At 44.8% G+C, this 25,524-nt stretch overlaps 1 protein-coding gene across 1 annotated transcript in view; it reads left to right on the plus strand.

Moving 5' to 3' along the window:
- Positions 1 to 1,649: 1,649 nt before the first annotated feature.
- pdzd8 (PDZ domain containing 8) overlaps positions 1,650 to 25,524 on the plus strand; it is a gene marked incomplete at its 3' end in the record, with an annotated part of 46,195 nt that continues 22,320 nt past the window's right edge. Inside the window, exons 1-3 of the mRNA XM_080849341.1 lie at positions 1,650 to 2,608; positions 16,483 to 16,608; positions 22,294 to 22,396. Coding sequence (XP_080705467.1) covers positions 1,728 to 2,608; positions 16,483 to 16,608; positions 22,294 to 22,396 — 1,110 coding nt within the window. The 5' untranslated portion in view covers positions 1,650 to 1,727. The remainder of the gene's footprint in view (positions 2,609 to 16,482; positions 16,609 to 22,293; positions 22,397 to 25,524) is intronic.

Raw genomic sequence — 25,524 nt, forward strand, 5'->3', positions numbered from 1 at the left:
CCCCAAGTGTTTTTTTAAATGTTCTGTAAGGATTTAAGGTAAAATTAATGAAGCTAGACCAAACCATGGCAAAGGGACAGAGGAAAACATGGTGTAACTTGTTGTAGCAACATCTTATGGATGGCTTGTTTTGAAATTGGTAAATACCTTCTGTGAGCCTACACATTTATATTACAGTAAGACTGGCCATACACACAAGGATTAGCTGCTGGATTTTGATTGGCCGCAACGCTTTTGTGGAGCAAGCCAATGGAACTTTAATAATAATAATAATTCATTTTATTTTTAACGCACTTTTCATTCCAAAGAATCTCAGAGTGCCTACATATTAGAAATTAACTATGATAATACAATAAAATACAAATAAAAATTTAATTGTTAACATAAGCATAACAGAAAAGATTGAACACAAGGCCAGAAATTACTTCCTGAATAAAAAAGTTTTAAGTCCAGCTTTAAAGGAGTCCAGCGTCTGCGTTGCCCTTAGGTGGTCAGGGAGGCTGTTCCATAAGTGTGGTGCTGCCGAGCAAAACTTTAGGACTTGTAGCCAAGTATAAGCAAATCACATTTGCAAATTTTAACTTAAGACGTTCTTGAGATATTAGAATTTGTCTGTTGCAGTGCTCCATGGGCAAAATTCTCATTTGGAGTACGTAAAAAAATGTGGTAACGATTCAATTGTTTGTTAACTTTGAACATTCACATCAAAAGATTGTGGATAGTGAATATATCGATTTTTGCATTGACCATTTTCACTGGATGGTGCTTTTCCTCAAATGTGTCGTAAAGAGCTAGTGTCTTGCGCCTCTTACAGGCCAACCTGACATTTAAATTTCGTATTTTTTGGTAAAACAGTTCTTGAGATATTGCTCAAAAAGTGCTTTGAGTCTACTCCAGGCAGGGGACACTAACACGAAGGGATCCGCCCATCTAGGGACATAAACCTTACACTTCTTATCGGCCATGTGGGACTACAATCATGGCAAGTTTCATGTGGATAGGTGAAGTCTAGGCGCATATGATCATGCCGACCAATCATCGGAGATGTACAATGATGGGTGGATCTCACTTTGTGCACCAGAGTTGGCCATGGGGTGTGATCTCAAGACGATATACATCCTTTAATCACAACTAGGCCATAAGATGCATGAGCTTTGTATATACCATTCTATAACATAAATGACAAATTTAAGGAAGAACTCCAACTCTAACCCTGGGGAAAAGTGCGTTTGCATGCCTGGTATAAGATATGCATTGACGTAGATTATGAATATTGACAAAACAACTCCAAATAGTTTTTTGTTTTTTTACAATTCCATTGTTCGACACAGTATCACACAGGTTAAGAATGTCCTTGTAGAAAACACTCCTAGTCATTGGGATCATTTATTGACGTTAAAATGTTGAGATAACAGAGGGTTGATGCTAACATCGTCGAGGACTTTACAAAACTGCAACCCTACTCCGTAATCACCAAATGTCACTTTGTTGCGACTCACTTGAGAGGCGAATGAGAACACAGGAGCGATGCCGTCATTACGCACGACTACTCCGCTATTACACGCATTACGTTCGCCCAATCAGCTGTAGATCCCCAACCACAGGAAAGAGGCAGATGATATGGCAGCTTTGTGAGCGACCAGGTGAAACTTGCTTTGTTAATTCCGTTTAGCTGGGGAACATGAAGACATTTTAAGTCGCTGACGGCAACGGGGCCTCGGTTAGAAATGATATATTTGATATTAATTTCCGCATTTTCTGGGGCTCTCGTCACGTTAGTGTTACAATTCCTGCTTCTCTACCGGAGAAGCCCGGAGCCTATAGGAAGGACAGTGCAATATGTCAAAGCAGTGCCTGATCCCTTATTGAAGGATTACTTTAATAACCAACATGTCGAATCAGGACAGCAACAGCAAGAAAACACGACATCGGCTGTATCTAAACAGACAGAGGCCGCTTCTTCGAAGTCGCAGGAACCGTCTGTCAGCAGTAGCCCGAAACAACAGCCGCCACCGCCTTCTCAAAACGAGTCGTTGAACACCTCTAAGCCGGAGACCTGCGGCTTTTTAAATGCTATATTTTTGTTTCTGTTCCGGGAGCTCCGGGACACCCCGGTGCTTAGACACTGGGTGACCAAAAAAATCAAGGTGGAATTTGAGGAGCTTCTACAAACCAAAACAGCCGGACGGTTGTTGGAGGGTCTCAGTCTGCGGGATATATCCTTAGGCAATTCATTGCCCGTGTTCAAGACGGCGAAACTTATAAAGCCGGTTGCCGTTAACGAAGACGGCATGCCAGAAGAGCTCAATTTTGAGGTGGACCTTGAATACAACGGCGGCTTTCACTTAGCTATAGATGTAGACCTGGTGTTTGGAAAATCCGCCTACCTGTTCGTTAAAATGACCCGAGTGGTGGGCCGACTGAAGCTACAGTTCACTCGAATGCCTTTTACGCACTGGTCGTTCTCGTTCCTGGAGGACCCGCTCATAGACTTCGAGGTTAAGTCACAGTTTGAGGGACGACCATTGCCCCAACTCACCTCCATTATCGTGAACCAGCTGAAGCGAGTCATCAAGAAGAAACACACATTGCCCAATTACAAAATAAGGTAAAGGCCACATCCTGCGATGAGGTCAACTGATTAACCCCATTTCTCCCTCCCTAAAGTAGGCCTACCCTCTCTTGGTCACACGCAAAAGTGCGCTCTGAAATGGTAAAATTATGTGTACTGTAGCAGGCTAACGAATTTTATGTCTGCATGATGTATGTGGAAGGTATGTTCTGTAGAGCGTTGTTTGTAACCCGCTCGGGTTGCAATTCACCTGTTGCTTTGCCTTATCAGGGCCTAGATGTAGCCCATCATGAGTGTGATGTGATTGCAGCACAGTACATTAACGTACATCCTTATGTCAGGCATGTAGCCTAATTGTCTAAATCACAAATCTTTTTGTAGATTTATGTAGATGTGTGTGGGCCTGTTGAACCAGTTTTAAGTTTATCGGTTGTACCAATGCGTCCATTGACCAACTGTATATGTCTTGGATCCTCAATGTCCATTGTTATTGGATTGTTCCATCTGGAATGATGGGTTGGAGAATGACTGCCTGGCAGACAGTGACCGTGTAGTGCCCTATTGGAATGCTGAGAGAGTTTTGTAATGATTGGATGGTTGCTGTGAACACAACTTCCATGAATGCATTGATGTATACAGCTTGATCAATAGTAGAACTGAGAAAACGTTTGGATTTGTCCTCTCTTTCTAACACCTTCAGAAGAAAACAAAAGTAACTTTTTAACAGTACTTCCTCTTGTGTCTAACACGAGTTTCTGCATAGAAAGTGCACAGAGTGCCATTTCTAGAATCTCAATATTGGCTTCTCCACTGCCGTTTACTTCCTCCTCAGCCTCACTAACCGTTTCAATATGGGTCTTGAATTGCTAAACATGTGGCTTTTTGTATTTTTCTACGCGACCCTCATCTATATTTATACTAAAAGTGCTGTACTATCCTGTCTGGAAACTACAGGCATCTGCCTATTACAACTTTTGCCTGTTATTATGTATTTTGATGCCACTCTCTTTATCTAACAATTTGACACTTTTTGAGGTATGGTTTTATAGGCTAACTAATTTTAATAGCATATGGTCATGTGAAGGACAGATTAACACCTGTGTCTTTCCCACTAGCCATCCAGGATATGCCCTATGTAGTTTTGTATACCGGGCTGGAATAAATAGTGAAGAAAAATAGTGCAAAATAGTGAGAAAGAAAAGCTTTCACAGCATGACATTGCCAGCTATACTGCCAAAAGACTCCTGTTAAGGTGTTGGCAAGCTCCTTTCAGTGTCAACTGGGCTGTTGGTGGTGTTTACAAGGTTTTTGCATGCCTTTGAGGTAGTCAGCTTTTTAGATTTGGAACATAACTCCTTATTGCTGCTTTGAGTGTGTTCTTTGATGAACAGATACATGTTTCTGTGTGGAGTTTCACAGAATGGTAGTGTTGCTGTGGTTTCCTTTTCCATTAGCACTCATCAAGGCCTTTATTTAGCTTGACACACAGATAGTGGATGATAAAGAGGGGGCGTTGCCATGAGGGAGGTAGCTTATGCCTTATACACGTTATATTTAGACGCTGTGACTGTGAGGACAACGTCTGATAATCAACGTCAATGTGTTATAATCCACATTTGGTTAATTGCTTCTAATGTGCGGGTAGGCTCGCCCTTGTAGCATAGCCACCTGTGCCAACCTGAATGCTGCCATGGATGATTCCACAGTTGCTCTGCAGGACCGATTCATTTCAGTGATTGCCAGCTGATGCCCATTCCCTAATGATCCGTGACAGATGTGGTCTGAGCGCCGTGGCCTGCCCAGGTGCGGGTGAGGTGGGATGAGGTGTCATGCCAGTCACACGACAGCTGTCTCGGCTAGCGCCGCAGTGACACAGAGTCCCTGTGTGACTTCAAACCAGGCCGTGCACTCATTGACCTGGGTAGCCTGTGCTGTAATGCAAGAACACTGAAGTCATTCCGAGGGAGCGTCGCAGTACTGGGAGCCATGGGCCGACGCTCCACGCGTAGCTGGCTCTGGGTGAAGTACATTATGGAGAGGTAGGGGTGAGGTAGGGGTGAGGTAGGGGTGAGGTAGGGGTGAGGTAGGGGTGAGGTAGGGGTGAGGTAGGGGTGAGGTAGGGGTGAGGTAGGGGAGAGGTAGGGGAGAGGTAGGGGAGAGGTAGGGGAGAGGTAGGGGAGAGGTAGGGGTGAGGTAGGGGAGAGGTAGGGGAGAGGTAGGGGAGAGGTAGGGGAGGTGTGTATCGCAGTGGATTTTGCTTGAGGTAAGCGTACCTAAATTGGCATTGTGTGCGCCAAGGCAGGCTTGTCACAAATGCTGTGGCAGCATTGTGCTGGGTGCAGAATTAGGTGCCCTCAATTAGAAAGCACAATGACCCTTGTTGTTGGGGCCACACACACACACACACACACACACACACACACACACACACACACACACACACACACACACAGTGAGGCAGGGTACTGCAGAGTGACTCATCCATTGGCAAAAAGTTACACCCCTTCCCTGAAGGCCTGACTAACTTCTTGATCTGTATCAATCAGCATCAAAATTATTTCTGCTGTCACCAAATCATTAGGTACTGATTTATAGGTTTTCAAGTAGCCTTTGCACTGTTATGATTTTGAGGTGTTTTAGTTGTGACCATATCTGTTGGAAGATGGAAATTGTCTGGTCCTGGGCACTGTGGAGTAAGTCCTTCTTAATCCGACCGAGATCCATCGTGTTGGTTGCACACAAGCTTTCCCCCTGGTTAGTGTGAGCTAGGTGGCATTTTGTTGCCCACAAAAAACGAACCGAAACTGATGGTTTTGGCTGGAGCAGCATGGCCGTGATGTCTTCTCACTTTATGTGCTCATTCAGCGTGTGGGCAGCGGCTGCAAGGGAGGCGTACAATGGCTTCAGTGTTTTCTCGAGAAAAAAAAACTTCAACTGGCATTTTAACCATTTAAGGTGAGAAACAGCCACTTGGTTAAAGAGATGCAAGGCCTGTAGGGGGATCTACCCTGTGATCTACCAGCTCTATGTGTGGTGCCGATTAACCACGCAGCTGAAAACTCCTCTTATCATCGCATGTTCACTTTATTTTTTTTTTCATATTTGACGTAAATCAGATAATCCGACAATCCTGTGCTCAGAATCAACAAACGATGCCACAGCCTGCGATGAAAGGAGATTAGAATCGCAGCGCAAAACCAAATGTCAGGTCAAGACCGGAAGAAGACCACAGCTTACACAAAATGCTAAAGCTCCAGAAGTTTCGTTTTTTTATATTGTAATGGCCTGCAAAGGTGTTTTTTTTTTTCCCTCAAGGATTTTCTAACTTATATAGACGTTCTCATTTCCGATCTGATGAGGCCATGGTCGTGTATGTGATGAATGAAGAAGTCTCGTACTGGAGTCTCAGACTGGAGTCAGACTTGGCTGTGCGGCTCGAAGTATTGACGTTTTGCATGCAGGACTGCTGTGTAATGGAGACGCAGAACCCCCACCCCCCCACCCCCCACCGAGTCTCTCATCTGCACTCATCTGTGTGTGTGTGTGTGTGTGTGTGTGTGTGTGTGTGTGTGTGTGTGTGTGTGTGTGTGTGTACTCATCTGTGTCAGTGCACAGGAGTGATACTGGGTCCTCAGAGATCACTGGAGAAGGGACAGAGGCAGGAAGGAATGGCTGAAAGAAAGAACAGAAGGCAGAATGAGAAAAGAAACGGTACTCCAGAGTGCTCTTTCGTTGGTCTGTGTGTGTAATGTATGCACTCTCTGTAGATCTGGACCGAAAGTTCACAAATGTCCTGATCAATTAAAATAATGCAAGCCCTCAAAATCCTTGCAAGTCTAGAATCATTTCAAGGATATTTGCAGTCCTAACCTGCTCTGGCCTGTCGTTCATGTCCCCTGTGAGTGTGTGAGTGTGTGAGTGTGTGAGAGTGTGAGAGTGTGTGAGTATGATGTCCTAACCTGCTCTGGCCTGTCGTTCATGTCCCCTGTGAGTGTGTGAGTGTGTGAGTGTGTGAGTGTGTGAGTGTGTGAGTGTGAGAGTGTGAGAGTGTGAGAGTGTGAGAGTGTGAGAGTGTGAGAGTGTGAGAGTGTGAGAGTGTGAGAGTGTGAGAGTGTGAGAGTGTGAGAGTGTGAGAGTGTGAGAGTGTGAGAGTGTGAGAGTGTGAGTGTGTGAGTGAGAGTGTGTGAGTATGATGTCCTAACCTGCTCTGGCCTGTCGTTCATGAGTGTGTGAGTATGAGAGTGTGAGTGTGAGGGTGTGAGTGTGAGGGTGTGAGTGTGAGGGTGTGAGTGTGAGGGTGTGAGTGTGAGGGTGTGAGTATGAGGGTGTGAGTATGAGGGTGTGAGTATGAGGGTGTGAGTATGAGGGTGTGAGTATGAGTGTGTGAGTATGAGTGTGTGAGTATGAGTGTGTGAGTATGAGTGTGTGAGTATGAGTGTGTGAGTATGAGTGTGTGAGTATGAGTGTGTGAGTATGAGAGTGAGAGTGTGTGAGTATGAGTGTGAGTGAGAGTGTGTGAGTATGATGTCCTAACCTGCTCGGGCCTGTCGTTCATGACCCCTGGGTAACACTCAGCTGTGCAGGGCCATTCCTGAGTCCTGACCTCCTCATCGCACCCCTCGGACCATGACCAAGTGGCAGCTGCTTGCAGAGTCGGCCCTGTAAATGGAAGGGCCATTAGAGCGGACGCCGCTTGCACTCTGAACCCGCGGCCCCTGCACACACACACACACACACACACACACACACACACGCGCACACACACAGCCGCTTGCACTCTGAACCCGCGGCCCCTGCAGCTAAGAGTGCTGCCTGGCCTGGCGATGATGGTGATGCTCGGCCAGGGTTGCGAGGGCCAGCGCAGGGAGGAAGTGATGCGTGGTGATGTAATGTGGAGGTGCACAGATGGCTCCGCTGTGGATGGGAGAGAGCTGGGGCTGGAGGCAATCCAGACAACGCCACTGCATCCTCAGGCTCAGCCCATGGATGGAAGGGTTGCGTGTGTGTGTGTGTGTGTGTGTGTGTGTGTGTGTGTATTTGTCTCTCACTGTCTGTGTGTGTGTGTGTGTGTGTGTGTGTCTGTGTGTGTGTGTGTGTGTGTGTCTGTCTCTCTGTTTGTGTGTGTGTGTGTGTGTGTGTGTGTGTGTGTGTTTCTGAGACAGAGAGAGAGAGAGAGGGAGGGAGGGAGAGCTAGTACATGTGGATTGGAGCTTCCATTCCTTTATTAGCATGTTAAAACACGCTGAGGCACCTGAAGAACTTTGTACTTGGGGGTTGGAGGACAGGGAAATCAGTCTCGACAATGCATGGCTGTTTCAACATCTTCCGGAATGCAAATGGGTTTAACGTATGATTTGCTTTCTACCATAGTGTATTTGTTTTCCTCATAGACCCTAGAGCTCTTGCCTTGTCTGGTTGACTGGGCTTCACTAATACAATTTACGTTTCTATTTGTAGAAAGTTTACCAATAAGATACAAGTGACACTAGAACAAACACAAGATGTCATGAAGTCTATGTATCTATTGAATGGTTCTTCTAGTGTGGAGTAGGGTTGGCTAAATTAACAGACTTGGAGTGAATTGAACACTGAAGTAAACATTGTGAGAGAATCCATAAAGGTCATCTCTGAGCAAGTACTTGTAATTCACATTTTTTTTTTAATTTTGACACACAATGCAACATAACAATACCATATTATATACATATACAGGTATTCAAGGTATTCCACAAATACCATATCACACAAGGGCATTGTTACTGAGCCAGAACTTGAGAGGGTGAACATGGGAGGTTTTAGATTGCAGTGATGTGGAATGTCTATGATGTCATGTCTAGCCTTTCGTGTGTGTGTGTGTGTGTGTGTGTGTGTGTGTGTGTGTGTGTGTGTGTGTGTGTGTGTGTGTGTGTGTGTGTGTGTGTGTGTGTGTGTGTGTGTGTGTGTGTGTGTGTGTGTGTGTGTGTGAGTTTGAGTGAGTTTAGGAGAGTGCGGGTTAATCAGATCTTTTCCCCTCGGTTTAGCGTTTCTTAGATAATAGTATTACTCCCCTTAGTAGGTTAACATGAACTGTGGTCAAAGGTTTCAATACAGTTTAAAGTGACAGGAAGCCAGCATAGAACACCAAATCAATAAGTCTAAGAAAGATTGTCCAGCAGTTTAAAAGTTCCTGTCCTTGACTAAACTGATCGACATTCACCTGAATGGATGAATTAATGGTGCACGGTGGATATTTACCTGCCTTATCCATAGGGACACAGCTGTTGTTCTGACCTCACCTGTGACGGGCATGGGCTAGTTCCAAAGACACTCAGTAATTTAATTTTTAATCCGATGGGTCAGTTTCATTGAAGGTGTGGTTGTGTTCTTTGCCAGGCGAGCAGAGAGAAGGGACGGGGCAGCTGTGCTCTGTGCTTGAAAAGTTGTCTTCTCTATCGTTTGCTTTGCCTTTTGCCGCATTGTCTATGCCAGTGCATTGTGATGACCATTTTTCTCCTCGTATTGACCACTCTTGATCATGAAATAGATAGAAAAAGAGAAAGAAAGAAGGGAACTGAACTGAACTGAACTGAACTGAACTGAAGAGAAGGAAGTTTTGAGGCAGTGGTCAATCCAAACCAGTGATCTCTAGAACAAAGGTTTAGACAGAGTTACTGTAGGTGATCATGGGACTTTAGGTTTGCAAGTTGTGTATCATAAAAATAAGCCCAGCATTGTTCAGTTGTATTATAAAATCAGTTCACCCTAAAGCTATTTTGAATTATGAGTTCAAAGTCGGCTACTGTCATGTTAGTTCGGTTTATACTTTCATAACGTGGAATTACCCCCGCTGTAGGTTCTGCAAAGCATCTCATTCTCTTACTCACTGGATTGTGTGATTATGTGTTTCTGTTTGTGCCTACACATTCTCCGAACTGTGTGTGTGTGTGTGTGTGTGTGTGTGTGCGCGCGCGCCTGAAAGCCTAAGCATGGGTGTTATGTAATTACTTCCCTGACATCTGGCCCTGTTGTACTTACTGTACATGTCTGTATGCGTAGTGGGGGGAAGGGGGAAGGGCTCACATGATTGCCCCCATGTTCCGGTGGCGCCCCAGTCCTCCCCGCTCCCATCATTAGCATGTTAGGTTGCGCCCCAGTCCTCCCAGCTCCCATCATTATCATGTTTGGTTGCAGTGCTCTGCACTACAGGTCACAATAGGTCGTGGATGCTGTGTTTGACTATACAGTGAGCACTCTTAATGTTGTCATTTGTTGTTGCCAATAATAAACCAGTTCTTGTGATCATGTGGTTATATTCATAAGAGGTCTTGAAGCCTCCTCATTATGAGGTGTTTTTTTTTTTATTGTAATTTAAATTCACTCCATGATTAAATGGTGTGTAGCTAGTGTGACATTTCGGCTTGAAAAAGCAAGTAAGGATTTCCTTAAAGATTATGGATTCTTTTAATAATTAGACTAATCTCACTCAAAAGTGAAAATGTTCAGTGTGATTTGCAGAGACTGGGCTCTTTGTCAGTTACATGGTGGGTTGCCTGTTCAGCACTAAATGGATATGGTTCTGTAATGGATATTCTATGGGCTGCTATCTTCAGACTTGGGTTGTTCACACCGGAAGGCCAAAGTCCATCTGTCTCCCAAATCGCTCTCAATTTTCTCCCCCTTCGCCAACAGACATACTGCTTACGCAAGCACAGATGCCTCCGTCCCCTTCGCCAGCGGTCAGGTTTCTAATCAGGAGCGCTCATGTAAGCCCCGGTCAGTCATGCATGGAAAAGAGGGCTTTTGGAACAAAAGGACTGTGACCAACAGGTATGAGGACGGGCCAGTGCCGGGAGAGCAGATCTCTAATTGGTTTTGCGTCGCATTGCTTGGACTACTGGCGGAGCATGATGTGGGCCCGTCTCCAGGCTACCTCGTCACCAGGCTACCTCGTCTCCAGGCTACCTCGTCTGCAGCCATGGGTGTCGTTCCGGTGGTGGGTCTGAGGGTGAGACGAGATGAGAGAGGAGGGAAGGGAAAATTGATCAGCCTGATGAGACTAGATCAACTTGGTGTGATCTTAGTTTCTTGTGACACAAAATATGTTCTTGCGTAACACCACACTGGGACATTTTAATCATGTAATCACCCTCTCTATGCCAGGTATGGGATATATGATATTGATGATAAAAGCAGTGTTTCAAGTTGCAAAGCCATGACGGCAAGAATCGGTCGCGAATGCAGCTTTTAAAACATGTACAAAGCTGTGGCATTAGTACATTTTCATGGTGTGTGAGTGTGAGTGTGTGTGTGTGTGTGTGTGTGTGTGTGTGTGTGTGTGTGTGTGGGTGGGTTGATAGAACCCCTCACAGAGGTCCAGCGAGGCATCCAGTTGCACAGATGGCAGGTTACATAAATGATTACAGGAGCTCCGTCCACACACCTCTCCCACCTCCCCTCTCAGTGGAGGTGACCAGCCAAACATGTGGACACTGGTCAGTGGATAGGCTTTTTTTTGGGGGGACTATGATTTATGGCTGTTTGAACCTCTATCTGTAGCCTGGCCATTACCAGCCTGTGACTCCATTTCATTCCGTCTTTCAGTCTGGGCCAACCCAATGCATTTTGGTTTCCGAGATGGGCGGGTGCTTATCTTGAGGTTTAAAATCATTGGAGTTCCCTTAACCAATCAGCAACGTTTAGTAAGCATTCGGTAGATTAAACTCTTCCCAGAGCCAGTTGGGAGAAGAGCTACGACGTCCTTTCCAATCATAAAACTTACAAGAAAATACTCTTGTTCTCCTTTTAATTTTCTGATGTTCTCGAGAGTTGAGACAACTTTTCCGATAGCTTTTCGTGTCTTTTCCTCCAAGGCGAGTTTTGCGTCACAGCTCTGAACTGTTCGCTGATTGGTCCTGCAAAATTTTGAGTTCTGGAGACGATTGTCAATGGGGTTGGGCCAGACTGAGTATGAGCTTGAAATCAATTCAGGCGGAAATACGTAGGCTGGTGTCACCAGGCTACTCTATCTGTACTTCAGTGCGAAATCTATGGGCCTCTTCTTCGCTCCTGATATGAAAGTGATTCAGACAAGAATACTTTTATTTTCAGCCCAAGCTCCAAAGAGCTGATCAGAATGACTGTCCCATGATCGAAACAAAGCAACACAAAGGGTTTCCGCTATAGGCTGAGTCAGCGCTGGTGCCATATGGCTGTTTGCCACACCACTTTCGTACGAGCCCCTTTTTTTATTTCTGGAGCAAAAATCTTAAATCTCGCCTAATCTTGTGAGGGCCTTTGTGACTTTTTTTAAATCCGTGGGTTTCCTTAGCCAGAGGAATGCAGTCCAGGGGGCAGCATTGTTGTTAAAGGCTTTAACTTCTCGAGAACAGAGCCCTTGGAAGCAGATCAGGGTGGGAATGACACCGTATGCCAGGCAGGTAGCACGACACACACATCAGCATACACACACACACACACACACACACAGACACACACACACAGACATGCACAGTTCTTGTCTTCCGGGCAACTACATATACCTTTGCAAATCAACCACAGCAAAGTACATAATGTCAAATTCTGTCTCCTTTTCCAAAAGGAATTGACATTTTCATAGCTGTTTTCCGTGCAAGTGTGGTATGGTGTCAGGGGGAGTTTATAATCATGTTACTTTCAAAGGAGCCTATCATGTCCGAGCATGAGCTCACCCTTTATCTTGTTTGTAAAGCATCCAAACTGACCGCATACTCACACACACACGCACACACACACACACACGCACACACACACACGCACACACACACACACACACACACACTCCATCTTCCTGGACAGCAGGCCATTGTATTCTGTGCGGTCGATCAGTTCATTAAGTTTTCATGCGCTTTAATATATGATGACGCGATGCCCAAGCACTGCCGCCGTCGTCCAAACCTGTTAGAAGCGCCGCTTAAAAGCTAATTACAGCATTCTAAAGACCGGGGTGAGGGTGGGAGGTAAAGCGGTAGTGTAGTGTTGTGTTGTGTAGTGTACTGTATGCGCCCCCCATGCATTTTTAATGCGGCCTGTTCAGCGGAGTCTGCTTGTAAATGATCCGCTACATCTGCACATCTTGTGTTTGCATGGCGTTTAAACGCCGACGTGTCGGGCCAATTTGGGCGTCTGTGGAACGCTGTCAAACTCGTCCGGCTAATCTGTGCTGTCGTCATCATCATCACTTGGCCTACTCTGTCCAATGTTACTGAGCCAGCTGTACTCCACTTCAAATTGACCTTAGGAAATGCTGCACTGCTGAAAAACTGCTTCCAGTGCAGCTCTCTCTCTCTCGCTCTCTTTTAAAAAGGGGTTGGAGTGGTCAAATGAAGGTTAAAAACATGAAGTAAATAGATGAATTCATTTATTTTTTTAAGGCCAGCTTTAGGTTGCCTATAGGCCTACATACACTTCAGAATGGTTTATTTCTTAAGAACAGGAACTTGCCTCATATGCAAACAACATAGGCAAGCACCGCATATTGCTGTCGAATGTTGCTCATTAACTAGATCCATGAGTACATTTATTTGAAAGCTAAAGCCTAACACATCATGGTAGATCATGACATCTGACCCAAAACTGTCATGTCACATTTGTCTTTTAATGCCTCGACTTCATGTAGCAACACTTGGGGTATGTTCTCTTAGCTGGTAGTTCTCAACCACAAGTATTTACCCTTTCAAGTCGCAATGAGGGGTAACCTTGTACCTTGTCCTTATACTACAGTAGACCCACTGCATTGCATTGTGCATGGTTCAAAGTCAGTATTGACGTTTGCATCCATTATATCACTTACCCATCAGGGACTGTGTTGAGAGGGGGTGACCAGGGAGAAATGACCTCAATATGTTTGCAAGTGGTGAGAACCAAGCAGCAGGGGGGAAAGGAAAGACCCGGAAGCCTCTTTGGTGAAGAAGGGCCACATTTGGCAAATGGCCACTGGATTCTATGGTAACTAAATCACTGTGTGTGTGTGTGCCTGTGTGCCTGTGTGCGTGTGTGCGTGTGTGTGTGTGTGTGTGTGTGTGTGTGTGGCCAGCCTGTTGCAAGCTTGATGACTGTAAACAACACCAAACACTGTGCGTGCTACTGTTGGCTGTCAAAGCGAAGCCGAAAAGGTCGTCTAGGAAACAAGTGAGCACTGTACGGAACGGAACGGAACAGTTAAGTCAGCGGCAGTCAATGAGCCCTTGGTGCATCATGTTATCTCTTTATTTAATGAAGGAGCTCCAAGTTTAGACATCAATCATACTCCCTCACTCTCGGTTGTCTTTCTCACCCTCTCTTTCTAGCACTTTCTCAATGCCACGTGCAAAATGAGTCACGTCTATGGGAAAGGCTGCCTGTTTCCTCTTTCTTTGTCCCTCTTTCTCTCTCTCTCTCTCTCTCTCTCTCTCTCTCTCTCTCTCTCTCTCTCTCTCTCTCTCTCTCTCTTCCTCTCCCTTTCTCTCTCTCCCTCTCTCTTTCTCTCTCTCTCTCTCTCTCTCTCTCTCTCTCTCTCTCTCTCTCCCTCTCTCTTTCTCTCTCTCTCTCTCTCTCTCCGGTGGCCAGAGGAGACAGGAAGGCCACTGCGGCGTGCCTGAGCACTGAGGCTCTCTAAGCAAAGCTGATGAATGTGTTTGTTTCGAGTGAGTGTGTGTGTGTGTGTGTGTGTGTGTGTGGGGAGAGTAGTGTGTGAGTGTGTGTGTGTGTGTGTGAGCGAGAGGGACTGGACCTTCTACTAGCATCATCAGAAAAAGGACTGCATGATAAAAACAAAAGAATATTCACATTGATTATGGAGAAATGTAAAGATGTTATTTACTGTGGTTTACACACGGGAGTGAATTGCAAAACATTCATGCTATCTTCTTTAGCTGTAAAAACCATACCTAGTTGAATCCATTTCTGCTCTAAGTTATACTTCTACTAAGTTCAGTTAGTGCTCTTGGTGAGACACTAATAATAGCTTAATAAGCTGAATAGCATGGTTGTGTCCTGAATTTCATAATAAGGATTTGTGAAAGAATATTCATATAGTTTTTTATGGCTTTTAAGGCATATGCCTATATTATTGGGTGGATATTCAAACTGACTTGGTCATAATTGAAAGATGTTGACGGGCAGTTCCTTCCAGGAGGAAAAGTAATTGTGGCATGATGAGAATTCCTTCCTCCTTATCGTTTAGAGCCCAAAAATAGAACGTCAGCTAGACAGTGCCAAGCTGTGCAACATCCTCTCAAACTACTGTATGCTCCTAATTACTGATGGTGTTGACCTTCAGGGATCCAGTGCAGATGTCACCAAATGAGGCCTTCCCCTCAGATGCAAGACTGGAGCGAAGAACTTGACCGTCTGAAGTTGAGATTAACGATGGCTGTTAGTTCCGGGGCAGCTGCTGTGTGAGTTAGCTCACGGGGGCCACAGGGACAGTGGGGCTATGCAGTTCACTTACTGTCTAGAGGCAGAGATCACTCTAGGGGGAACTTGTATCATTCATCTTGGGCGGCGGCAGTTCCTGTACGCTAGTTTTTGTGCTGTCGGCCTACTTGGCGAAGGAGGTTCCTGAGCGCGGCTAAGCAATGCAACAAGCAGTCAGAACGTCGAGCTGTTGTGAAGGCATTCTTTACATTTGTCTGAAATATTTGACATATTTGTGGTATTGTAGTGAATGTAACACCATCATATTGGCATTCAGGCAGACATGCGAAGATGCTCGGTTGCCACCACAGAGAGTTTGAAGAGCATGAAGTGAATGTCTTGACTCTGGGTATGCCCTTAACCCCCTCCTATGTTACTCGAGGTCACTCTGCTGTGTATGGAAGTCAGGAACACCCAGGGATTTAGAGTAAGCGCAAAGAACACAACAGGGCAGAGCCCTTCCTTCCAGTGTTCCCGTAGGCCTGTTTACCATACAATAAGCCTCCTGTTATAATGTGTGGCTGTGTTTGCATTGGATAACGCACACTCTGATCGGTGGAACTAAGAATCGTGCTTTTGTTCCTGTTGCACATTTCCTCAGGCTCGTGTCTTTAAACTACTTTTGCAATGATGTTGATGGTGATCATGATTGTTTTCTCAACAACATGTCTGTCAGCGAAAGCAACATCATGGCCGTGTGGTGGTGCCATTTCAGCCCAATCAGCAACTGGAGTATAACCTTGCATTGACGTCCTCTGTGTCTCATAGCACTCGTGGAAATGAAAGCAGAACTCCAGTGTATAGTGACCAAAAGCCCACTTCCCATTAAGGAGATTAAAGACAAGTGCTCAGTCGCTGGGAAGACCTGCCAACCCAACTGTCATATCGGACAGATTTACAAGCGTCTTGGTCCTTCCATTGTCTACGTCCTCATGAAGCCACAGTTTGTTATGTACGAAGCTGAATGTTGCTTCATTTGTGGTGACCACTAGGTGGCACCTGTGTCATGTATCATTTCTCGTTCGTCGTAAAAACCAGACTAGCTGAAGTGATGGAACATGCTACAAGTGTTTCTGTGTTGCTCTGTGTGTGTGCATGTGAGATGGTTGCATATAGCTTAACATTAGAGGCAACGAAACAAGTTATTACTGTCATACTCTACTGTGGAAAGCATTGGTACAGGGGGTAGAGGAGTCGTTTAGTATTCGGTTAGTTTGATTCCCCACTCCTCCTTACCAAGTGTGTAAGTGTCCTTGAGGAAGACACTAAACCCCTAAAACTGCTCCTGATGTATAAATGCAATTTCCTTGTAAGTCGCTTTAGATAAAAGCGTCTGCTAAATGTAATATAAATGTAATTGATTGTCTGCACGTCAATGATATCTGATTGTGATACGCAAATTGCTTAACAAGTACACCATATCAAGTACAGTACATCAGCAAAGATTGTCCTGGGTGATTGTGGTTTGTACTCATAATGGTTTCCTGTTTCTCTTGCAGGTACAAACCGTTCTTCCCGTTTCAAGTTCAACCTCCGCTGGCCTCCACCTGCGACCAGGACCTCTCGCTCGGAGACACGCGATTGGTCGAGGGCCGGCTCAGGGTGACTCTAGTTGAATGTAGCAGGTAAGATGTGAATGAAAATAAAAACAAAACAATGGTCTTCATGGCGTGACAGACTTTGACTAAGTTAAAGGTGGAGTCAATTTTAATCCCATACACTTTTTGTCAAATTCTGCAAGTTGATCCTCACGGTCCTCTAGCTTTTCTTGTTTGTGTTCAAAAAAATCCTGGCAGCCTGGCTCTGTGATTAGTAAACAAACACAGTGACTTTGGCCGAGGTTTAAACAATCCCAGCCAATCAACAAGGTGTTCCAGGACCCTGGAAGGGCGTGATTTAATTAGTTTGTCTGATGAACTCGCTCGAGCATCGAAACCGCATTGCATCTTTTAAGGTTCTGTCAGTACTGTGCATTTGGCTTAAGTCAGCAAACACTTGCAGGTTAGTGAAATTGGTGATTGACAAATACTGTGGGCCCTAGTTTGCCCTCAGAAACCCTGCAAAACCTGCCAGGGCAGTACATTTCAAATGAAGGCGTGGATTTTGGAACGAGACGTGGTGTTCTACAAATAGTCACTGCTCAATTCTGATTCATCTACAGTATCTGGCAAACAAATATGGACTGGTACATTATGCCTTGGCCAACATATATCTGTATTAACAAGGGGAAAACCTTTGGTTGCGGATTAATGCAATTAATCTATATTGGATATCCTTAAAGTTAGGAGTATCCTGGCAGGCTTTTAAAAAGGAATAAAATGTGTTTTTTTTTTTTTTTTTACATTTTAAACCCCTTTAAAGACTTGAGCGTCTGGGAAGTCACTTAAATATCAGAAGTAAACGGATGTCATCCAGGATGTTAATACTCAATAATTACTTTACTTGTTATGTCCCTTCATGTATTGTGGTGTAATGAAACTAAGGTAGAAGTGCCATATCACTGCAAAAGGTCTATTTGGCATGGCTGCAACGGAATGCGGAAAGAGATTGCATTTAAGTTGGTCCAGGTGTTCAAATGTATCAACATCGATCCCAATCTCCCATGTCTTATGCGCTCCCCATTCATGTAGGCTAATAGTAGGCTATGTCTGCACATGCATACTGTCACTCAGTAGCCTTGTGTCATGCGAACTCTCCCTGTGACCTAGTGCTCAGCTAAACAGGCTTTCCCACACCTCAATGCTTTGGTTGTGCTGGGGGCCTAGATGCAGTGACCGCATAAATTAATAGTTTGTTCAAAGAATAATAAGAAGTACAAAAAAAACATTGACGTAGATTACCATTGTCACCTAAACAAACCTAATATGCTGTTGCAGTAAACGATTAGGACAATTATTTCGCATCACCACACCGTACGTATCCTATTGGGGAAAAGAGTTAAAGTACTAAGAAAATCCCTCCTGCTCCCACAAGTCACACTGTAGCAAGTGCCCGAAATGTTAAACATTAAACATTTAAACAAAGTTGTAAGCAATACATTTTTTCTTTCAGTGCCTAGCTAAAAAAGGTGAAAATGCGGTCCATTCGACGTATTTAGAGGTTTTGAATGATGTTACGAATGTTATACATTTTACATGCTAGGCCTAAATAAGTTCCCCAGAATGGGTGCATTGATGCGATAGGCTATATTGATCTCGCCAAAAATAGCTTGTCATGGAATTTAAGTGAGCAAAACTGACACTTTAGGCTACAGGCTCAAAATCACATGTCCTGATAAACAATGTAACAGTCAGCTCGAAGGGATGTGACTCGAACATTTTAAAACATGTCTTACAACCTAACCAGTTATATGTCAATGAGTTTAATTGTTTAGAACAGAAGGAGCATTGCGCTTTATTTATTTAAAAAGTGCTCCCGGCTAAAACTGTCCAGAACCTAATCTTGTCTTGAGGCACTCAGTTTAAAGGGATTGTCCAGCAATTCTATTGGTCGGCTTAAACCAAACTAACACAAATTAACACCGTCCTTCCTGGCTCTGTCCACTTAGGCCCCCTTTACACGGAGTCATTTTTCAAACCTATAGAATCTTTTAATTGCGTAAGGATGGAGCCTGGTAATGAGAGATTTGCGTAAAGACTAACACACCCGTTTGGGATGAACCGGCTGTAGTACATACCCCACGCCTGTTGGTGGCGCTTTAGCGCTGCTACAGACAACTCTGTCCACTTAGAGCCTTTGTCCAGTAAATGTACAGGACGATGTTACCACCTGCTGGGCATTGCTGCCTGTCGCACCCCCTCCGGTGCCCATGGGTCAGCTGCAGGGTCATCAGCCAGAAATCACCATTCACCAACGTTTCACTCCTTTAATTCTGGAACGTCTCCTGGTGGCGGAGCAGTGACAGGGACATCTCCACACTTTAACCTCTCACTCTGAAGCACCTATCCACATGTGCTGCCATTTTCCTCCAGCCGTTTTCGCTCTCAAACATGATCGCTGTGAGTCCAATGAAGTAGATGAAAGTAGATTGAGATATGATCAATAGTGTGTTGATTTATCTGGGTAAACAAACTTGTCATCAAAAAGTCGACCCAACTCATCCTGCACCAGAGAAAAACAGAAATACTGAGGTTGAATGTGTGTTCAGAATGAGCGTGCGTGTGGGTGAGGGTTTATGCACAGTCTGTTCCTGCTTCGAGGCATTCAGGGTTTTAGTTTTTTTGGGACAAAAAAAAAAAAAAAAGCACAGATCGGCTTACCTTTAGCAATTTCACTCGGGATACCTCATTTGTCCCCATGATCCTCCCGTCTCATCTGTCTGTCTCTATTTCACTCACACACACGCACAAACACACATGCACGTGTTCTTGGTATTATTTTGTTCCAAGTCCTCCGAGGTTACCCCGTGTAGTTGGGTGGTAGTGACCGTGCCAAGCATGCAAATGGCTGCTGCTTATTGTGTAGTTTCTCTTTTCAATAAATCAAATCTTCCTTTTTGTGCTGTACTTCAGTTTCCATCTTATGTTTTAGACATTTTTTTTTTATGAAGGAATGCGCATTGCAAAACATTATCTTGTAGAGTGTTGCTAGTGTTATAGGCCTAAAAGAATTGAAAATGGATCATACAAATACAAAACTATGATGAAAGAATACATTCCACCTAAAACAAAGCAATTTACGCCTTGCGGTTGAGCACAACAGCAGCAGCGAACATTGCGGACGCGTAGTTGTTGTTCTACTACTTTCTCGTCCACGCAGTTTTAGCATGCGCAGGGTAGCGGAGGGTACACGGACATCCTCGAACTCAGACTCTCTGGCCGCATAAAGTGTGACGTTGCCCTTACACCTCCCTGAACAAATAACCAAGTAAAGCATGTTGCTTCTGGCCTCAGTGGAAACACTAAACCTTAGAAAGCCAGCCCAGCTATTGTGTGCCCAACTCGACGGAGGGCGACTGGAGCCAGGGTTCTATTCACACGCACACAACGCCTTCATGAATTATGCACCCGGCCTGCCCATGATAACGTGAGGACCAGGAGTGGGCGGCTCCAACAAGGGGACCACTGAATAAAAACCTCATTACTTGTCCACGGCCTCGCTCTCTTCCTCCCTCTGTTGTCATCCATCTTCCCTCCCTCTCTCCCTTTGCACGGACACATCTGCTCCACGAGCCCGTGGCATATTTGCAGACAGGTGCAGCCCTGTCAGAGATGTTGTTCTGCTCTGTCAGGTAGTTGAAGCGCCTGGCATCCCACCCCCAGACTGCTGGTGTTCTGGCAAGGATGCGGATGGTAGCGCTTCAGGGTGTGCTCCATTACCCAGAGTTTGGATTGGGTCTGTGGAAAACCCTCATGCCTTAACTAGCACTGGAATACTTCTGCTGTGGTGGCAGCATGTGACTGATATGGATTAATCTTGCCCTGAAAAAGTCGTTGGCCTTAAAAACTGGAGGTGGGAGAATTGCTTAAAAATGTGGAGTAAGCTTTTGTAGATTAGGAAAAGAATTTGGCCCTTCAAGGGTTTTAGTTCTTGGGTCAATAAGCTTTTTAGACATCCAGATAAGTCAATAACACGCTGTGCTATCATATTTTCAGAAACATAATTAGCACCCTCCAAATACCCATTTAAACTGTTTTGTCAAATGACTCTAAATAGTCTTGTTGAAGATGTGATGTGCTTTTTTAATGAGCTTGAGGCCTGCATGGTGCCTGTGCATTGCAGCTTTTTGTCACTAGAGGGAGCCACCACACCAGGAAATAGTGAAGAGATCTGAGGCCAAAACTGGGTTATGATTGAAAAAGATGCTTGATGTTTCAAACCCTATTTATTTACCAGTGTATACAGCAGGAGTCTCAAACTCAAATTACTGGGGGGCCGAAGAGTGTCCAGTCTCGTCAATGGGGGGCCAGAATTTTTTGTTGGCTTGAAATCTGTTGGCTTGCCTATCACAATACTGTAGATACCACTTTTCAGTGTGGCAAATGTACCATGTGTGACTGGACTACTTGCGGAATGATATGAAAGATGTGAATATGAAGCACAAAGCCCGTTGCCAATGACGGCAAATGTAAATGTTGGGGTAGCCCGAAAATCAATCGAACCTTTTGCAACAATCTGAAGAGCTGGCGGGCTGGATGAAATCGCTTTGCAGGCCGGATCTGGCCCATACTGCGGGCCGTGAGTTTGGTATACAGTATTTGGCGAGGACCTCATGCAATAGCAAAGCTCTCTAGTCTAGGGTATCTTAATTGGAGAGTCTAAATAGCCCAGCATCAACTTTCCATCGTCTAACAGTCACTGAATCTACAGTACTGTACGACTTGGAATAGCTCCAGCTGTGAGCCATTGAAATACACCACAGTTTTAAAATGAATCCATCCTTTCCCTCCTGCCATAATGATATCGTGCAGTTAAACTGTTGAGTTGTCTTGGCGAGGGTAGGCACACACACACACACACACACACACACACAGAGAGAAAGAGGCTTTCAAAGAGAGGAAAGGTAACGGCAAGGGAGGCACAGGAAGACAAAACATGGCTACAAAACAGCTGTTCCACAGAAGGCAAACGGCAAGCATTATTAATATTTCAGTGAGTGGTGCTTTGTCATTTAATGTCCTTTTGTCCTGTCTGCATCACACTGTTAGCGTATAGGTTGCTATAAGAGGCTTTATTATTAGAGACAGTGCCAAGGAGCATTCGTAGCCCTGAACTGTGCATCAGCACTACTAGTGTAAATGGCCATGTCTTGTGACGATACACCACCAGGGGGCAGCAAAGTCCTTGGCCACATTTGGATTACAATGCTTCAGAGTCTGCGTACTAAAAATGCTCCTGGGTACTTTGCCATCGTCTCAGTTCAATGGATAAGAGCTCTCTTAAGAAATCAAGTTTCTTTATGAGTAATTTATTTTGTAATGTATTTAAGGTCTATGATCTATTAGGAGAAAATGTTAAGAGTACTTATTTTTGATTCTGTCGTCATGTTGGGCAAACACCAGAATAGTAGAGATTTGTTTGATAAGTCATTTGTCTTTATACATGAAGATGCATTGGCTTGCTCTGGCCACTCGGATTTCAAGTTTGTCTCTCTGTTTGAGTGTAAATCATTTCATGTTGGTTTGATATTTGTATGTGGTGCAGTGTGGCTAGGAATTGTGTTTCTTTAAACCCTCTCTATGGCTTTGACTTTTAAGTGTAAATTCTCCACCTGACTGTTCACAGTGTTTTAAGTAATTGTGCTAATAGCTGTTAATTAAATAATTAAATAATTGATTGTTTAACTCATTGATTTCCTCTTCTCCCCTCAGACTTTTCATCCTGGGGTCGTACGAGAGGGAGACGTACGTCCACTGCACCTTTGAGCTGAGTGAGAAGGAGTGGAGGGAGATGGCACGCAGCTCCATCAAAATGGTCAGTCTCAATTGTAGTCTGTACTGTGTCTATCAGTGTGTGTGCGTGTGTAAGTGTGTTCAAATCCAAAATTTGACCCGGAATTTCAACAATGAGTTCAACTGAGTTATTTTTTTGGGGTCTTATGATTCTAATGGTGACATTTGTAAGACATTCTACGCATTGATATTGTCATTGTATACTATCAACATGAGAAGAAAACCAATACAAATAATTTGCACATTTAAAAAAAAAAAAATGGTCAGTCTCCCTTCCCCGTTCCCATTCAATGCAGCCATGCCAACACCCACCCGTTGGCGTGGATGAGGTGCAGTATACACAGCCAACAGTTTCCTGTCCTCACTGGATGCTAGAGTGGCTAACATTTCACATCAATTAAGTAAGCTAATGTCTGCCTACGCAATGAACTCGATGCGTTGTCAGTTGATCGCTGCACTAAAGCTGCCAGCTCCTTGTCAAGAGTGGCGTTCTTGGCAAAGATGGCAGACAGATCGCAGGCTCTATTTGCAAGGCCCACTCTGCACTCGTACATCTTCATAGACACTCTTCTGCGTCTTTGGAACAAAACCCAGGACTTGGGATCGAACACACCCTCTTAATTCTTTTTCGTGTAATGTTTGTGTATATAAGTGGATTTTGTCCTTGTTTGCTGCTTGTAAAATATTAATCGTAGTCCATTATACAGAGAAGTATTTATTAGATGACTATAAGGCAAGGCAGTTAACAGCATCTAGCACATGATTTGTTTCATGCCCATTTAGACATTTTGTTTAATACCGTTTTGAAAGACGTGCTTCAGACCGCCGTACAGTTGTAATTTGCATTCTGCGGCAAATAACCTCAGATGGCAATTTTAACATATTTGTTCTCGGTTTCTTCTAACCACATTGGTCTTTATTTTATTGGACAACACCTAATCTTTGTTTTTTAAGGGTGGTCCACATCCTGCGACAGTGTTTAGATTGGAGTGAAGGTCGGAACTTGGGTAGTGTACAGAAAATGTCTGCCTCTCCGTTATCAGAAGGACAAGGGGGAAACATGGGTGGGCCTGGGTAAGAGTTGAAGGCTTAGTTTCCAGGTACTTGCCTGATGGTCTTTATTCAAGGAATCGTTCGCGTGTCTTCATCATAAATGTTTCATATTTGATCAATGGCCTTTCAGTTCCAAGGATGTGTTGGTCTTTCTTGGCATTTTCAGTGCACTTTTATTGCAGGAATCAATCGTGTGCAATTAAGGTAATCAGGAAATATTAACATTTGTAGAGCAGCACAGGAGAGCTGTGACCAAGATCTGTTGAGAAATTAAATGTCACAGTCAATTATGGTTATCCGATGTTACACTAACTCTCCTGTTGTGAGAGTCAGGCATTTTTGGGGGTAATCACATGTGAATGGTTATTGTGACAGTAAAAATCCAATTGAGATTCTCAACAGTGAATGTTGATGAACGCGATCCACCCTTTGAATATTTGCAGAATTTGTCCAGTTTGATCTAAAGAAGAGTTGCCCTCAGGCATATTTGTGTGTGTGTGTGTGTGTGTGTGTGTGTGTGTGTGTGTGTGTGTGTGTGTGTGCTTGTGTGTGTGTGCACGCGTGTGTGAGCCTACTGTAATTTAGCGTGCGTTGATATGTGTTGAAACTACGATCAGACCTGGCATTTCCGTTGCATTATCAGACTTCTCCAGACCACACACTCAGCCAGACTCCAAACCCAGGATTACTGCAGATACCATCTAGAAAAGGTCACTTTCTCTTTTTCACTCGTTCACGCTCTCTCTCTCCCTCTTCACCCCCCTCCTCCCCTCCAAGATGTATGCGTAGGACTGGTTTAGATGTCTCGCCCCCCCCCATCTCTGCCGCGACACATGTGTCTGTTTAAATGGATTTTCACGGATTTGATCTTGGTCTCTGTCTTCGCTGTTATAGTTCTGCAACAGCGAAACAACCCTCTTCTCTCTTAATATTTGTCTCTCCCTGTGTGTGTGTGTGTTGAGTTTTCACTGCGTGAGATGGAGTAAGAGGAGGGAGTATGAAAGTGTGTGTGTGTGTGTGTGTGTTGAGTTTTCACTGCTTGAGATGGAGTAAGAGGAGAGGGGTAAGGGAGCTCTCCTCTACAGGTCCTTAAAGCTCTCATTTCTCTCTAACACACACACACACACACTCCCTCTGCCACCTCTTTCTCTCTCTCTCTCACTTTCTCTATCCCTCTTCATTGTCTCTCATTTTCAAATTAAACAATGGCTTTATCAGCATGACACTCCCTCACACTCTCTCACACACACACACACACACACACACACACACACACACACACTATATCCAAAGCATATTATTGCTTCTCAATGCTCAGAGCAATCTGAAATGTGTAAGACTGTATGAGAGCCTTCTTCGCAAATGGACTGTGTGTGTGTGTGTGTGTGTGTGTGTGTGTGTGTGTGTGTGTGTGTGTGTGTGTGTGTGTGTGTGTGTGTGTGTGTGTGTGTGTGTGACACATTCTTCACTTCGCTGACAGCGTGAGCTAAGAACATCTCTGTTTCCTGTTTTCGGGGGGCTGCCTTGACTTATAAGAGGGGTCGAGGCTTTGGGGGGGCTTCCACTGCTCCAGCCGGCCCCTGCGGTCAGCTCACTGGGGTGGTCTGGGGCCGCACCCCGCCACTGGTCATGGGAATACTGCACCTCTGGGACACCACGGCCGAGATGGACGCAACCGCACTGTGAAAGGCTGTGTGTGTTCTTTCTCTCTCTCTCTCTCTCTCTCTCTCTCTCTCTCTTTCTGTTTCTCTCTCCCTCCCTCTCTTGCTGACTCTTTCCTTCACCACGGCCAAGATGTGTGTGTTCTCTCTCTCTCTCTCTCTATTTCTGTTTCATCTCTCTCTCTCTGTTTCTCTTTCCCTCCCTCCCTCTCTTGCTGACTCTTTCCTTCCTATTCCCTTCCTCTTTCTGTCTGTGTTACCCTTTCACTCTTTCTCTCTCTCTCTCCTTCTTTCCTCTTTCCAGCTGTCTGTCTATCCGTTTCTCTCTATCCCTCTTTCATGACCCTTGTAGTGAGCTTGTGTTTGATGTTCCACAGCCACAGCAGAGTGTGTGTGTGTGTGCGTGTGCGTGTGCGTGTGCGTGTGCGTGTGCGTG

The sequence above is a fragment of the Sprattus sprattus genome (genome assembly GCF_963457725.1).
Source record: "Sprattus sprattus genome assembly, chromosome: 12".
In the NCBI taxonomy this organism is placed as follows: domain Eukaryota; kingdom Metazoa; phylum Chordata; class Actinopteri; order Clupeiformes; family Clupeidae; genus Sprattus; species Sprattus sprattus.